A 16434-nucleotide genomic window follows, 5' to 3' on the forward strand; every position below is an offset into this window, starting at 1 on the left:
CACAACCACCCTCACTACAGTTACCAGACAGGGTATAGAACCCACCACCACCCTCACTACAGTTACCAGACATGGTATAGAACCCACAACCACCCTCACTACAGTTTCTCTCTCTCTCTCTCTCTCTCTCTCTCTCTGACTTTCTCATTCCCTCCCTCCTTCCCTCCCTCCCTCCCTCCCTCCCTCCCTCCCTCTCCTCTCTCCCTCCCTCCCTCCCTCTCCTCCCTCCCTCCCTCCCTCTCCTCCCTCCCTCCCTCCCTCCCTCCCTCCCTCCCTCTCCTCTCTTCCCTCCCTCCCTCCCTTCCTCCCTCTCCTCTCTTCCCTCCCCCTCCCTCCCTCCCTCCCTCCCTCCCTCCCTCCCTCCCTCCCTCCCTCCCTCCCTCCCTCCCTCCCTCCCTCCCCTCCCTCCCTCCCTCCCTCCCTCCCTCCCTCCCTCCCTCCCTCCTCCCCTCCCCCTCCCTCCCTCCCTCCCTCCCTCTCCTCTCCCTCCCTCCCTCCCTCCCTCCCTCCTCCCCTCCCTCCCTCCCTCCCTCCCTTCCCCTCCCTCCCTCCCTCCCTCCCTCCCTCCTCCCCTCCCTCCCTCCCTCCCTCCCTCCCTCCCTCCCTCCCTCCCTCCCTCCCTCCCTCCCTCCCTCCCTCCCTCTCCTCTCCCTCCCTCCCTCCCTCCCTCCTCCCTCCCTCCCTCCCTCCCTCCCTCCCTCCCTCCCTCCCTCCCTCCCTCCCTCCCTCTCTCTCCTCTCCTCCCTCCCTCCCTTCCTCCCTCCCTCCCTCCCTCCCTCCCTCCCTCCCTCCCTCCCTCTCCCTCTCCCTCCCTCCCTCCCTCCCTCCCTCTCCTCTCCCTCCCTCCCTCCCTCCCTCCCTCCCTCCCTCCCTCTCCTCTCCCTCCCTCCCTCCCTCCCTCCTCCCCTCCATCCCTCCCTCCCTCCCTCCCTCTCCTCTCCTCTCCCTCCCTCCCTCCCTCCCTCCCTCCCTCCCTCCCTCCCTCCCTCCCTCCCTCCCTCCCTCCCTCCCTCCCTCCCTCTCCTCTCCCTCCCTCCCTCCCTCCCTCCTCCTCCCCTCCCTCCAGGAAGCGTTATTTGAAGATGAGAAAGAGTCTGGTCAAGTTCCGTTCTCTCATCCACATGTACGTCACCCGCAAGAGATACATCAAGGTACAATACACACTATACAACATTACACACTACACAACACTACACACTACACAACACCTAACAAGAGATACATCAAGGTACAACACACACTACACAACACTACACACTACACACTACACACTACACACTATACACTACACACTACACACTACACACTACACACTACACACTGCACAATGCACACTACACACTACACACTACACAACACTACACACTACACAACACTACACACTACACACTACACACTACACACTACACACTACACAATGCACACTACACACTACACAACACTACACACTACACACTACACACTACACACTACACAATGCACACTACACACTACACACTACACAACACTACACACTACACAACACTACACACTACACACTACACACTACACAATGCACACTACACACTACACAACACTACACACTACACAACACTACACACTACACAACACTACACACTACACACTACACACTACACAATGCACACTACACACTACACACTACACACTACACACTACACAACACTACACACTACACACTACACACTACACAATGCACACTACACACTACACACTATACACTACACACTACACACTACACACTACACAATGCACACTACACACTACACACTACACACTACACAATGCACACTACACACTACACAACACACACTACACACTACACACTACACAATACACACTACACAATACACACTACACAATACACAATGCACAACATTACACACTACACACTACACACTACACAATACACACTACACAATACACAATACACACTACACAACACACACTACACACTACACAATGCACACTACACACTACACAACACACACTACACACTACACACTACACAATACACACTACACAATACACACTACACAATACACAATGCACAACATTACACACCACACACTACACAACACCTAACACAAACTACACAACACACACTACACAACATTACACACAACACACTTCACAACATTACACACAACACAGTACACAACACAACACACACTACACAACATTACACACAATACACAACATTACACACAATACACAACATTGCACACAACACAGTACACAACATTACACACAATACACAACACACACTACACAACATTACACACAATACACAACACACACTACACAACATTACACACCATACACAACCCACAATACACACCATTACACACAACACAGTACACAACATTACACACAATACACAACACACCACAGTACACACCACAACACACATTACACACAATACACACCATTGCACACAACACACTACACAGCATTACACACAATACACAACACAGTACACAACAGTACACAGAATACACACCACAGTACACAACAGTACACACAATACACACCACGGTCACAACATTACACACAATACACAACAAAGTGCACAATATTACACACAATACACAACACAGTACACAACAGTACACACAATACACAACAAACAATACACAACAGTACACACAATACACACCACAGTACACACCACAGTACACACCATTACAAACAATACACACCACAGTCACAACATTACACACAATACACAACACAGTACACACCTTTACACACAATACAAAACACACAATACACGACATTACACACAATACACAACACACAATACACAACATAATACAATACATTACCTGTTCTAGTTAGGGTTAATAATGACCTGTTACTAATGACCTGTTCTAGTTAGGGTTAATAATGACCTGTTAATAATGACCTGTTAATAATGACCTGTTAATAATGACCTGTTCTAGTTGGGGTTAATAATGACCTGTTAATAATGACCTGTTCTAGTTAGGGTTAATAATGACCTGTTAATAATGACCTGTTCTAGTTGGGGTTAATAATGACCTGTTAATAATGACCTGTTAATAATGACCTGTTCTAGTCGGGGTTAATAATGACCTGTTAATAATGACCTGTTCTAGTTGGGGTTAATAATGACCTGTTAATAATGACCTGTTCTAGTTAGGGTTAATAATGACCTGTTCTAATTGGGGTTAATAATGACCTGTTAATAATGATCTGTTCTAGTTAGGGTTAATAATGACCTGTTAATAATGACCTGTTAATAATGACCTGTTAATAATGACCTGTTCTAGTTGGGGTTAATAATGACCTGTTAATAATGACCTGTTCTAGTTAGGGTTAATAATGACCTGTTAATAATGACCTGTTAATAATGACCTGTTCTAGTTGGGGTTAATAATGACCTGTTAATAATGACCTGTTAATAATGACCTGTTAATAATGACCTGTTAATAATGACCTGTTAATAATGACCTGTTCTAGTTGGGGTTAATAATGACCTGTTAATAATGACCTGTTCTAGTTGGGGGTAATAATGACCTGTTCTAGTTAGGGTTAATAATGACCTGTTAATAATGACCTGTTAATAATGACCTGTTCTAGTTGGGGTTAATAATGACCTGTTAATAATGACCTGTTAATAATGACCTGTTAATAATGACCTGTTCTAGTTAGGGTTAATAATGACCTGTTCTAGTTGGGGTTAATAATGACCTGTTAATAATGACCTGTTAATAATGACCTGTTCTAGTTGGGGTTAATAATGACCTGTTCTAGTTAGGGTTAATAATGACCTGTTAATAATGACCTGTTCTAGTTGGGGTTAATAATGACCTGTTAATAATGACCTGTTAATAATGACCTGTTCTAGTTAGGGTTAATAATGACCTGTTAATAATGACCTGTTCTAGTTGGGGTTAATAATGACCTGTTAATAATGACCTGTTCTAGTTGGGGTTAATAATGACCTGTTCTAGTTAGGGTTAATAATGACCTGTTCTAGTTGGGGTTAATAATGACCTGTTCTAGTTAGGGTTAATAATGACCTGTTAATAATGACCTGTTCTAGTTGGGGTTAATAATGACCTGTTAATAATGACCTGTTCTAGTTAGGGTTAATAATGACCTGTTCTAGTTAGGGTTAATAATGACCTGTTAATAATGACCTGTTCTAGTTGGGGTTAATAATGACCTGTTAATAATGACCTGTTCTAGTTAGGGTTAATAATGACCTGTTCTAGTTGGGGTTAATAATGACCTGTTCTAGTTGGGGTTAATAATGACCTGTTAATAATGACCTGTTCTAGTTGGGGTTAATAATGACCTGTTAATAATGACCTGTTCTAGTTGGGGTTAATAATGACCTGTTAATAATGACCTGTTAATAATGACCTGTTCTAGTTGGGGTTAATAATGACCTGTTAATAATGACCTGTTAATAATGACCTGTTCTAGTTGGGGTTAATAATGACCTGTTCTAGTTGGGGTTAATAATGACCTGTTCTAGTTAGGGTTAATAATGACCTGTTAATAATGACCTGTTCTAGTTGGGGTTAATAATGACCTGTTAATAATGACCTGTTCTAGTTGGGGTTAATAATGACCTGTTCTAGTTAGGGTTAATAATGACCTGTTCTAGTTGGGGTTAATAATGACCTGTTAATAATGACCTGTTCTAGTTGGGGTTAATAATGACCTGTTAATAATGACCTGTTCTAGTTGGGGTTAATAATGACCTGTTAATAATGACCTGTTCTAGTTGGGGTTAATAATGACCTGTTAATAATGACCTGTTCTAGTTGGGGTTAATAATGACCTGTTAATAATGACCTGTTATAGTTAGGGTTAATAATGACCTGTTAATAATGACCTGTTAATAATGACCTGTTCTAGTTGGGGTTAATAATGACCTGTTAATAATGACCTGTTAATAATGACCTGTTAATAATGACCTGTTCTAGTTGGGGTTAATAATGACCTGTTAATAATGACCTGTTCTAGTTAGGGTTAATAATGACCTGTTCTAGTTGGGGTTAATAATGACCTGTTAATAATGACCTGTTAATAATGACCTGTTCTAGTTGGGGTTAATAATGACCTGTTCTAGTTAGGGTTAATAATGACCTGTTAATAATGACCTGTTAATAATGACCTGTTCTAGTTGGGGTTAATAATGACCTGTTCTAGTTGGGGTTAATAATGACCTGTTAATAATGACCTGTTAATAATGACCTGTTCTAGTTGGGGTTAATAATGACCTGTTCTAGTTAGGGTTAATAATGACCTGTTAATAATGACCTGTTAATAATGACCTGTTCTAGTCGGGGTTAATAATGACCTGTTAATAATGACCTGTTCTAGTTGGGGTTAATAATGACCTGTTAATAATGACCTGTTCTAGTTAGGGTTAATAATGACCTGTTCTAATTGGGGTTAATAATGACCTGTTAATAATGATCTGTTCTAGTTAGGGTTAATAATGACCTGTTAATAATGACCTGTTAATAATGACCTGTTAATAATGACCTGTTCTAGTTGGGGTTAATAATGACCTGTTAATAATGACCTGTTCTAGTTAGGGTTAATAATGACCTGTTAATAATGACCTGTTAATAATGACCTGTTCTAGTTGGGGTTAATAATGACCTGTTAATAATGACCTGTTAATAATGACCTGTTAATAATGACCTGTTAATAATGACCTGTTAATAATGACCTGTTCTAGTTGGGGTTAATAATGACCTGTTAATAATGACCTGTTCTAGTTGGGGGTAATAATGACCTGTTCTAGTTAGGGTTAATAATGACCTGTTAATAATGACCTGTTAATAATGACCTGTTCTAGTTGGGGTTAATAATGACCTGTTAATAATGACCTGTTAATAATGACCTGTTAATAATGACCTGTTCTAGTTAGGGTTAATAATGACCTGTTCTAGTTGGGGTTAATAATGACCTGTTAATAATGACCTGTTAATAATGACCTGTTCTAGTTGGGGTTAATAATGACCTGTTCTAGTTAGGGTTAATAATGACCTGTTAATAATGACCTGTTCTAGTTGGGGTTAATAATGACCTGTTAATAATGACCTGTTAATAATGACCTGTTCTAGTTAGGGTTAATAATGACCTGTTAATAATGACCTGTTCTAGTTGGGGTTAATAATGACCTGTTAATAATGACCTGTTCTAGTTGGGGTTAATAATGACCTGTTCTAGTTAGGGTTAATAATGACCTGTTCTAGTTGGGGTTAATAATGACCTGTTCTAGTTAGGGTTAATAATGACCTGTTAATAATGACCTGTTCTAGTTGGGGTTAATAATGACCTGTTAATAATGACCTGTTCTAGTTAGGGTTAATAATGACCTGTTCTAGTTAGGGTTAATAATGACCTGTTAATAATGACCTGTTCTAGTTGGGGTTAATAATGACCTGTTAATAATGACCTGTTCTAGTTAGGGTTAATAATGACCTGTTCTAGTTGGGGTTAATAATGACCTGTTCTAGTTGGGGTTAATAATGACCTGTTAATAATGACCTGTTCTAGTTGGGGTTAATAATGACCTGTTAATAATGACCTGTTCTAGTTGGGGTTAATAATGACCTGTTAATAATGACCTGTTAATAATGACCTGTTCTAGTTGGGGTTAATAATGACCTGTTAATAATGACCTGTTAATAATGACCTGTTAATAATGACCTGTTCTAGTTGGGGTTAATAATGACCTGTTCTAGTTAGGGTTAATAATGACCTGTTAATAATGACCTGTTCTAGTTGGGGTTAATAATGACCTGTTAATAATGACCTGTTCTAGTTGGGGTTAATAATGACCTGTTCTAGTTAGGGTTAATAATGACCTGTTCTAGTTGGGGTTAATAATGACCTGTTAATAATGACCTGTTCTAGTTGGGGTTAATAATGACCTGTTACTAATGACCTGTTCTAGTTAGGGTTAATAATGACCTGTTAATAATGACCTGTTAATAATGACCTGTTAATAATGACCTGTTCTAGTTGGGGTTAATAATGACCTGTTAATAATGACCTGTTCTAGTTAGGGTTAATAATGACCTGTTAATAATGACCTGTTCTAGTTGGGGTTAATAATGACCTGTTAATAATGACCTGTTAATAATGACCTGTTCTAGTCGGGGTTAATAATGACCTGTTAATAATGACCTGTTCTAGTTGGGGTTAATAATGACCTGTTAATAATGACCTGTTCTAGTTAGGGTTAATAATGACCTGTTCTAATTGGGGTTAATAATGACCTGTTAATAATGATCTGTTCTAGTTAGGGTTAATAATGACCTGTTAATAATGACCTGTTAATAATGACCTGTTAATAATGACCTGTTCTAGTTGGGGTTAATAATGACCTGTTAATAATGACCTGTTCTAGTTAGGGTTAATAATGACCTGTTAATAATGACCTGTTAATAATGACCTGTTCTAGTTGGGGTTAATAATGACCTGTTAATAATGACCTGTTAATAATGACCTGTTAATAATGACCTGTTAATAATGACCTGTTAATAATGACCTGTTCTAGTTGGGGTTAATAATGACCTGTTAATAATGACCTGTTCTAGTTGGGGGTAATAATGACCTGTTCTAGTTAGGGTTAATAATGACCTGTTAATAATGACCTGTTAATAATGACCTGTTCTAGTTGGGGTTAATAATGACCTGTTAATAATGACCTGTTAATAATGACCTGTTAATAATGACCTGTTCTAGTTAGGGTTAATAATGACCTGTTCTAGTTGGGGTTAATAATGACCTGTTAATAATGACCTGTTAATAATGACCTGTTCTAGTTGGGGTTAATAATGACCTGTTCTAGTTAGGGTTAATAATGACCTGTTAATAATGACCTGTTCTAGTTGGGGTTAATAATGACCTGTTAATAATGACCTGTTAATAATGACCTGTTCTAGTTAGGGTTAATAATGACCTGTTAATAATGACCTGTTCTAGTTGGGGTTAATAATGACCTGTTAATAATGACCTGTTCTAGTTGGGGTTAATAATGACCTGTTCTAGTTAGGGTTAATAATGACCTGTTCTAGTTGGGGTTAATAATGACCTGTTCTAGTTAGGGTTAATAATGACCTGTTAATAATGACCTGTTCTAGTTGGGGTTAATAATGACCTGTTAATAATGACCTGTTCTAGTTAGGGTTAATAATGACCTGTTCTAGTTAGGGTTAATAATGACCTGTTAATAATGACCTGTTCTAGTTGGGGTTAATAATGACCTGTTAATAATGACCTGTTCTAGTTAGGGTTAATAATGACCTGTTCTAGTTGGGGTTAATAATGACCTGTTCTAGTTGGGGTTAATAATGACCTGTTAATAATGACCTGTTCTAGTTGGGGTTAATAATGACCTGTTAATAATGACCTGTTCTAGTTGGGGTTAATAATGACCTGTTAATAATGACCTGTTAATAATGACCTGTTCTAGTTGGGGTTAATAATGACCTGTTAATAATGACCTGTTAATAATGACCTGTTCTAGTTGGGGTTAATAATGACCTGTTCTAGTTGGGGTTAATAATGACCTGTTCTAGTTAGGGTTAATAATGACCTGTTAATAATGACCTGTTCTAGTTGGGGTTAATAATGACCTGTTAATAATGACCTGTTCTAGTTGGGGTTAATAATGACCTGTTCTAGTTAGGGTTAATAATGACCTGTTCTAGTTGGGGTTAATAATGACCTGTTAATAATGACCTGTTCTAGTTGGGGTTAATAATGACCTGTTAATAATGACCTGTTCTAGTTGGGGTTAATAATGACCTGTTAATAATGACCTGTTCTAGTTGGGGTTAATAATGACCTGTTAATAATGACCTGTTCTAGTTGGGGTTAATAATGACCTGTTAATAATGACCTGTTATAGTTAGGGTTAATAATGACCTGTTAATAATGACCTGTTAATAATGACCTGTTCTAGTTGGGGTTAATAATGACCTGTTAATAATGACCTGTTAATAATGACCTGTTAATAATGACCTGTTCTAGTTGGGGTTAATAATGACCTGTTAATAATGACCTGTTCTAGTTAGGGTTAATAATGACCTGTTCTAGTTGGGGTTAATAATGACCTGTTAGTAATGACCTGTTAATAATGACCTGTTCTAGTTGGGGTTAATAATGACCTGTTCTAGTTAGGGTTAATAATGACCTGTTAATAATGACCTGTTAATAATGACCTGTTCTAGTTGGGGTAAAATGACCTGTTCTAGTTGGGGTTAATAATGACCTGTTAATAATGACCTGTTAATAATGACCTGTTCTAGTTGGGGTTAATAATGACCTGTTCTAGTTAGGGTTAATAATGACCTGTTAATAATGACCTGTTAATAATGACCTGTTCTAGTCGGGGTTAATAATGACCTGTTAATAATGACCTGTTCTAGTTGGGGTTAATAATGACCTGTTAATAATGACCTGTTCTAGTTAGGGTTAATAATGACCTGTTCTAATTGGGGTTAATAATGACCTGTTAATAATGATCTGTTCTAGTTAGGGTTAATAATGACCTGTTAATAATGACCTGTTAATAATGACCTGTTAATAATGACCTGTTCTAGTTGGGGTTAATAATGACCTGTTAATAATGACCTGTTCTAGTTAGGGTTAATAATGACCTGTTAATAATGACCTGTTAATAATGACCTGTTCTAGTTGGGGTTAATAATGACCTGTTAATAATGACCTGTTAATAATGACCTGTTAATAATGACCTGTTAATAATGACCTGTTAATAATGACCTGTTCTAGTTGGGGTTAATAATGACCTGTTAATAATGACCTGTTCTAGTTGGGGGTAATAATGACCTGTTCTAGTTAGGGTTAATAATGACCTGTTAATAATGACCTGTTAATAATGACCTGTTCTAGTTGGGGTTAATAATGACCTGTTAATAATGACCTGTTAATAATGACCTGTTAATAATGACCTGTTCTAGTTAGGGTTAATAATGACCTGTTCTAGTTGGGGTTAATAATGACCTGTTAATAATGACCTGTTAATAATGACCTGTTCTAGTTGGGGTTAATAATGACCTGTTCTAGTTAGGGTTAATAATGACCTGTTAATAATGACCTGTTCTAGTTGGGGTTAATAATGACCTGTTAATAATGACCTGTTAATAATGACCTGTTCTAGTTAGGGTTAATAATGACCTGTTAATAATGACCTGTTCTAGTTGGGGTTAATAATGACCTGTTAATAATGACCTGTTCTAGTTGGGGTTAATAATGACCTGTTCTAGTTAGGGTTAATAATGACCTGTTCTAGTTGGGGTTAATAATGACCTGTTCTAGTTAGGGTTAATAATGACCTGTTAATAATGACCTGTTCTAGTTGGGGTTAATAATGACCTGTTAATAATGACCTGTTCTAGTTAGGGTTAATAATGACCTGTTCTAGTTAGGGTTAATAATGACCTGTTAATAATGACCTGTTCTAGTTGGGGTTAATAATGACCTGTTAATAATGACCTGTTCTAGTTAGGGTTAATAATGACCTGTTCTAGTTGGGGTTAATAATGACCTGTTCTAGTTGGGGTTAATAATGACCTGTTAATAATGACCTGTTCTAGTTGGGGTTAATAATGACCTGTTAATAATGACCTGTTCTAGTTGGGGTTAATAATGACCTGTTAATAATGACCTGTTAATAATGACCTGTTCTAGTTGGGGTTAATAATGACCTGTTAATAATGACCTGTTAATAATGACCTGTTAATAATGACCTGTTCTAGTTGGGGTTAATAATGACCTGTTCTAGTTAGGGTTAATAATGACCTGTTAATAATGACCTGTTCTAGTTGGGGTTAATAATGACCTGTTAATAATGACCTGTTCTAGTTGGGGTTAATAATGACCTGTTCTAGTTAGGGTTAATAATGACCTGTTCTAGTTGGGGTTAATAATGACCTGTTAATAATGACCTGTTCTAGTTGGGGTTAATAATGACCTGTTAATAATGACCTGTTCTAGTTGGGGTTAATAATGACCTGTTAATAATGACCTGTTCTAGTTGGGGTTAATAATGACCTGTTAATAATGACCTGTTCTAGTTGGGGTTAATAATGACCTGTTAATAATGACCTGTTATAGTTAGGGTTAATAATGACCTGTTAATAACCTGTTAATAATGACCTGTTCTATTTGGGGTTAATAATGACCTGTTAATAATGACCTGTTAATAATGACCTGTTAATAATGACCTGTTCTAGTTGGGGTTAATAATGACCTGTTAATAATGACCTGTTCTAGTTAGGGTTAATAATGACCTGTTCTAGTTGGGGTTAATAATGACCTGTTAATAATGACCTGTTAATAATGACCTGTTCTAGTTGGGGTTAATAATGACCTGTTCTAGTTAGGGTTAATAATGACCTGTTAATAATGACCTGTTAATAATGACCTGTTCTAGTTGGGGTTAATAATGACCTGTTCTAGTTAGGGTTAATAATGACCTGTTCTAGTTAGGGTTAATAATGACCTGTTAATAATGACCTATTAATAATGACCTGTTCTAGTTAGCGTTAATAATGACCTGTTAATAATGACCTGTTCTAGTTGGGGTTAATAATGACCTGTTCTAGTTGGGGTTAATAATGACCTGTTCTAGTTGGGGTTAATAATGACCTGTTAATAATGACCTGTTCTAGTTGGGGTTAATAATGACCTGTTAATAATGACCTGTTAATAATGACCTGTTCTAGTTGGGGTTAATAATGACCTGTTAATAATGACCTGTTAATAATGACCTGTTCTAGTTAGGGTTAATAATGACCTGTTCTAGTTGGGGTTAATAATGACCTGTTAATAATGACCTGTTAATAATGACCTGTTCTAGTTAGGGTTAATAATGACCTGTTCTAGTTAGGGTTAATAATGACCTGTTAATAATGACCTGTTAATAATGACCTGTTCTAGTTGGGGTTAATAATGACCTGTTCTAGTTAGGGTTAATAATGACCTGTTAATAATGACCTGTTAATAATGACCTGTTCTAGTTGGGGTTAATAATGACCTGTTAATAATGACCTGTTCTAGTTGGGGTTAATAATGACCTGTTCTAGTTGGGGTTAATAATGACCTGTTAATAATGACCTGTTAATAATGACCTGTTCTAGTTAGGGTTAATAATGACCTGTTAATAATGACCTGTTAATAATGACCTGTTCTAGTTGGGGTTAATAATGACCTGTTAATAATGACCTGTTCTAGTTGGGGTTAATAATGACCTGTTAATAATGACCTGTTCTAGTTGGGGTTAATAATGACCTGTTAATAATGACCTGTTCTAGTTGGGGTTAATAATGACCTGTTCTAGTTGGGGTTAATAATGACCTGTTCTAGTTGGGGTTAATAATGACCTGTTAATAATGACCTGTTCTAGTTGGGGTTAATAATGACCTGTTAATAATGACCTGTTAATAATGACCTGTTCTAGTTGGGGTTAATAATGACCTGTTAATAATGACCTGTTAATAATGACCTGTTCTAGTTAGGGTTAATAATGACCTGTTCTAGTTGGGGTTAATAATGACCTGTTAATAATGACCTGTTAATAATGACCTGTTCTAGTTGGGGTTAATAATGACCTTTTAATAATGACCTGTTAATAATGACCTGTTAATAATGACCTGTTAATAATGACCTGTTCTAGTTGGGGTTAATAATGACCTGTTAATAATGACCTGTTAATAATGACCTGTTCTAGTTGGGGTTAATAATGACCTGTTAATAATGACCTGTTCTAGTTGGGGTTAATAATGACCTGTTAATAATGACCTGTTCTAGTTGGGGTTAATAATGACCTGTTAATAATGACCTGTTCTAGTTAGGGTTAATAATGACCTGTTAATAATGACCTGTTAATAATGACCTGTTCTAGTTGGGGTTAATAATGACCTGTTCTAATTGGGGTTAATAATGACCTGTTAATAATGATCTGTTCTAGTTAGGGTTAATAATGACCTGTTAATAATGACCTGTTAATAATGACCTGTTCTAGTTGGGGTTAATAATGACCTGTTAATAATGACCTGTTCTAGTTGGGGTTAATAATGACCTGTTCTAGTTAGGGTTAATAATGACCTGTTCTAATTGGGGTTAATAATGACCTGTTAATAATGATCTGTTCTAGTTAGGGTTAATAATGACCTGTTAATAATGACCTGTTAATAATGACCTGTTAATAATGACCTGTTCTAGTTGGGGTTAATAATGACCTGTTAATAATGACCTGTTCTAGTTAGGGTTAATAATGACCTGTTAATAATGACCTGTTAATAATGACCTGTTCTAGTTGGGGTTAATAATGACCTGTTAATAATGACCTGTTAATAATGACCTGTTAATAATGACCTGTTCTAGTTGGGGTTAATAATGACCTGTTAATAATGACCTGTTCTAGTTAGGGTTAATAATGACCTGTTCTAGTTGGGGTTAATAATGACCTGTTAATAATGACCTGTTAATAATGACCTGTTAATAATGACCTGTTCTAGTTGGGGTTAATAATGACCTGTTAATAATGACCTGTTAATAATGACCTGTTAATAATGACCTGTTCTAGTTGGGGTTAATAATGACCTGTTCTAGTTAGGGTTAATAATGACCTGTTAATAATGACCTGTTCTAGTTGGGGTTAATAATGACCTGTTCTAGTTAGGGTTAATAATGACCTGTTCTAGTTAGGGTTAATAATGACCTGTTAATAATGACCTGTTAATAATGACCTGTTCTAGTTAGCGTTAATAATGACCTGTTCTAGTTGGGGTTAATAATGACCTGTTAATAATGACCTGTTAATAATGACCTGTTCTAGTTGGGGTTAATAATGACCTGTTAATAATGACCTGTTCTAGTTGGGGTTAATAATGACCTGTTCTAGTTGGGGTTAATAATGACCTGTTAATAATGACCTGTTACTAATGACCTGTTCTAGTTAGGGTTAATAATGACCTGTTAATAATGACCTGTTAATAATGACCTGTTCTAGTTAGGGTTAATAATGACCTGTTCTAGTTGGGGTTAATAATGACCTGTTAATAATGACCTGTTAATAATGACCTGTTCTAGTTGGGGTTAATAATGACCTTTTAATAATGACCTGTTAATAATGACCTGTTAATAATGACCTGTTAATAATGACCTGTTCTAGTTGGGGTTAATAATGACCTGTTAATAATGATCTGTTCTAGTTAGGGTTAATAATGACCTGTTAATAATGACCTGTTAATAATGACCTGTTCTAGTTGGGGTTAATAATGACCTGTTAATAATGACCTGTTCTAGTTGGGGTTAATAATGACCTGTTCTAGTTAGGGTTAATAATGACCTGTTCTAATTGGGGTTAATAATGACCTGTTAATAATGATCTGTTCTAGTTAGGGTTAATAATGACCTGTTAATAATGACCTGTTAATAATGACCTGTTAATAATGACCTGTTCTAGTTGGGGTTAATAATGACCTGTTAATAATGACCTGTTCTAGTTAGGGTTAATAATGACCTGTTAATAATGACCTGTTAATAATGACCTGTTCTAGTTGGGGTTAATAATGACCTGTTAATAATGACCTGTTAATAATGACCTGTTAATAATGACCTGTTCTAGTTGGGGTTAATAATGACCTGTTAATAATGACCTGTTCTAGTTAGGGTTAATAATGACCTGTTCTAGTTGGGGTTAATAATGACCTGTTAATAATGACCTGTTAATAATGACCTGTTAATAATGACCTGTTCTAGTTGGGGTTAATAATGACCTGTTAATAATGACCTGTTAATAATGACCTGTTAATAATGACCTGTTCTAGTTGGGGTTAATAATGACCTGTTCTAGTTAGGGTTAATAATGACCTGTTAATAATGACCTGTTCTAGTTGGGGTTAATAATGACCTGTTCTAGTTAGGGTTAATAATGACCTGTTCTAGTTAGGGTTAATAATGACCTGTTAATAATGACCTGTTAATAATGACCTGTTCTAGTTAGCGTTAATAATGACCTGTTAATAATGACCTGTTCTAGTTGGGGTTAATAATGACCTGTTAATAATGACCTGTTAATAATGACCTGTTCTAGTTGGGGTTAATAATGACCTGTTAATAATGACCTGTTCTAGTTGGGGTTAATAATGACCTGTTCTAGTTGGGGTTAATAATGACCTGTTAATAATGACCTGTTACTAATGACCTGTTCTAGTTAGGGTTAATAATGACCTGTTAATAATGACCTGTTAATAATGACCTGTTCTAGTTAGGGTTAATAATGACCTGTTCTAGTTGGGGTTAATAATGACCTGTTAATAATGACCTGTTAATAATGACCTGTTCTAGTTGGGGTTAATAATGACCTTTTAATAATGACCTGTTAATAATGACCTGTTAATAATGACCTGTTAATAATGACCTGTTCTAGTTGGGGTTAATAATGACCTGTTAATAATGACCTGTTCTAGTTGGGGTTAATAATGACCTGTTAATAATGACCTGTTCTAGTTGGGGTTAATAATGACCTGTTAATAATGCCCTGTTCTAGTTAGGGTTAATAATGACCTGTTAATAATGACCTGTTAATAATGACCTGTTCTAGTTGGGGTTAATAATGACCTGTTCTAATTGGGGTTAATAATGACCTGTTAATAATGATCTGTTCTAGTTAGGGTTAATAATGACCTGTTAATAATGACCTGTTAATAATGACCTGTTCTAGTTGGGGTTAATAATGACCTGTTAATAATGACCTGTTCTAGTTAGGGTTAATAATGACCTGTTAATAATGACCTGTTAATAATGACCTGTTCTAGTTGGGGTTAATAATGACCTGTTAATAATGACCTGTTAATAATGACCTGTTAATAATGACCTGTTCTAGTTGGGGTTAATAATGACCTGTTAATAATGACCTGTTCTAGTTAGGGTTAATAATGACCTGTTCTAGTTGGGGTTAATAATGACCTGTTAATAATGACCTGTTAATAATGACCTGTTAATAATGACCTGTTCTAGTTGGGGTTAATAATGACCTGTTAATAATGACCTGTTAATAATGACCTGTTAATAATGACCTGTTCTAGTTGGGGTTAATAATGACCTGTTCTAGTTAGGGTTAATAATGACCTGTTAATAATGACCTGTTCTAGTTGGGGTTAATAATGACCTGTTCTAGTTAGGGTTAATAATGACCTGTTCTAGTTAGGGTTAATAATGACCTGTTAATAATGACCTGTTAATAATGACCTGTTCTAGTTAGCGTTAATAATGACCTGTTAATAATGACCTGTTCTAGTTGGGGTTAATAATGACCTGTTAATAATGACCTGTTAATAATGACCTGTTCTAGTTGGGGTTAATAATGACCTGTTAATAATGACC

At 36.7% G+C, this 16434-nt stretch overlaps 1 protein-coding gene across 1 annotated transcript in view; it reads left to right on the top strand.

Moving 5' to 3' along the window:
- The window catches only part of myo15aa (myosin XVAa), a 229483-nt gene that overhangs the window by 104243 nt on the left and 108806 nt on the right, over nucleotides 1-16434 (top strand). The window contains exon 24 of the mRNA XM_071343551.1: nucleotides 1067-1151. Coding sequence (XP_071199652.1) covers nucleotides 1067-1151 — 85 coding nt within the window. The remainder of the gene's footprint in view (nucleotides 1-1066; nucleotides 1152-16434) is intronic.

This window comes from Salvelinus alpinus, chromosome 1 (genome assembly GCF_045679555.1).
Source record: "Salvelinus alpinus chromosome 1, SLU_Salpinus.1, whole genome shotgun sequence".
In the NCBI taxonomy this organism is placed as follows: Eukaryota; Metazoa; Chordata; class Actinopteri; order Salmoniformes; family Salmonidae; genus Salvelinus; species Salvelinus alpinus.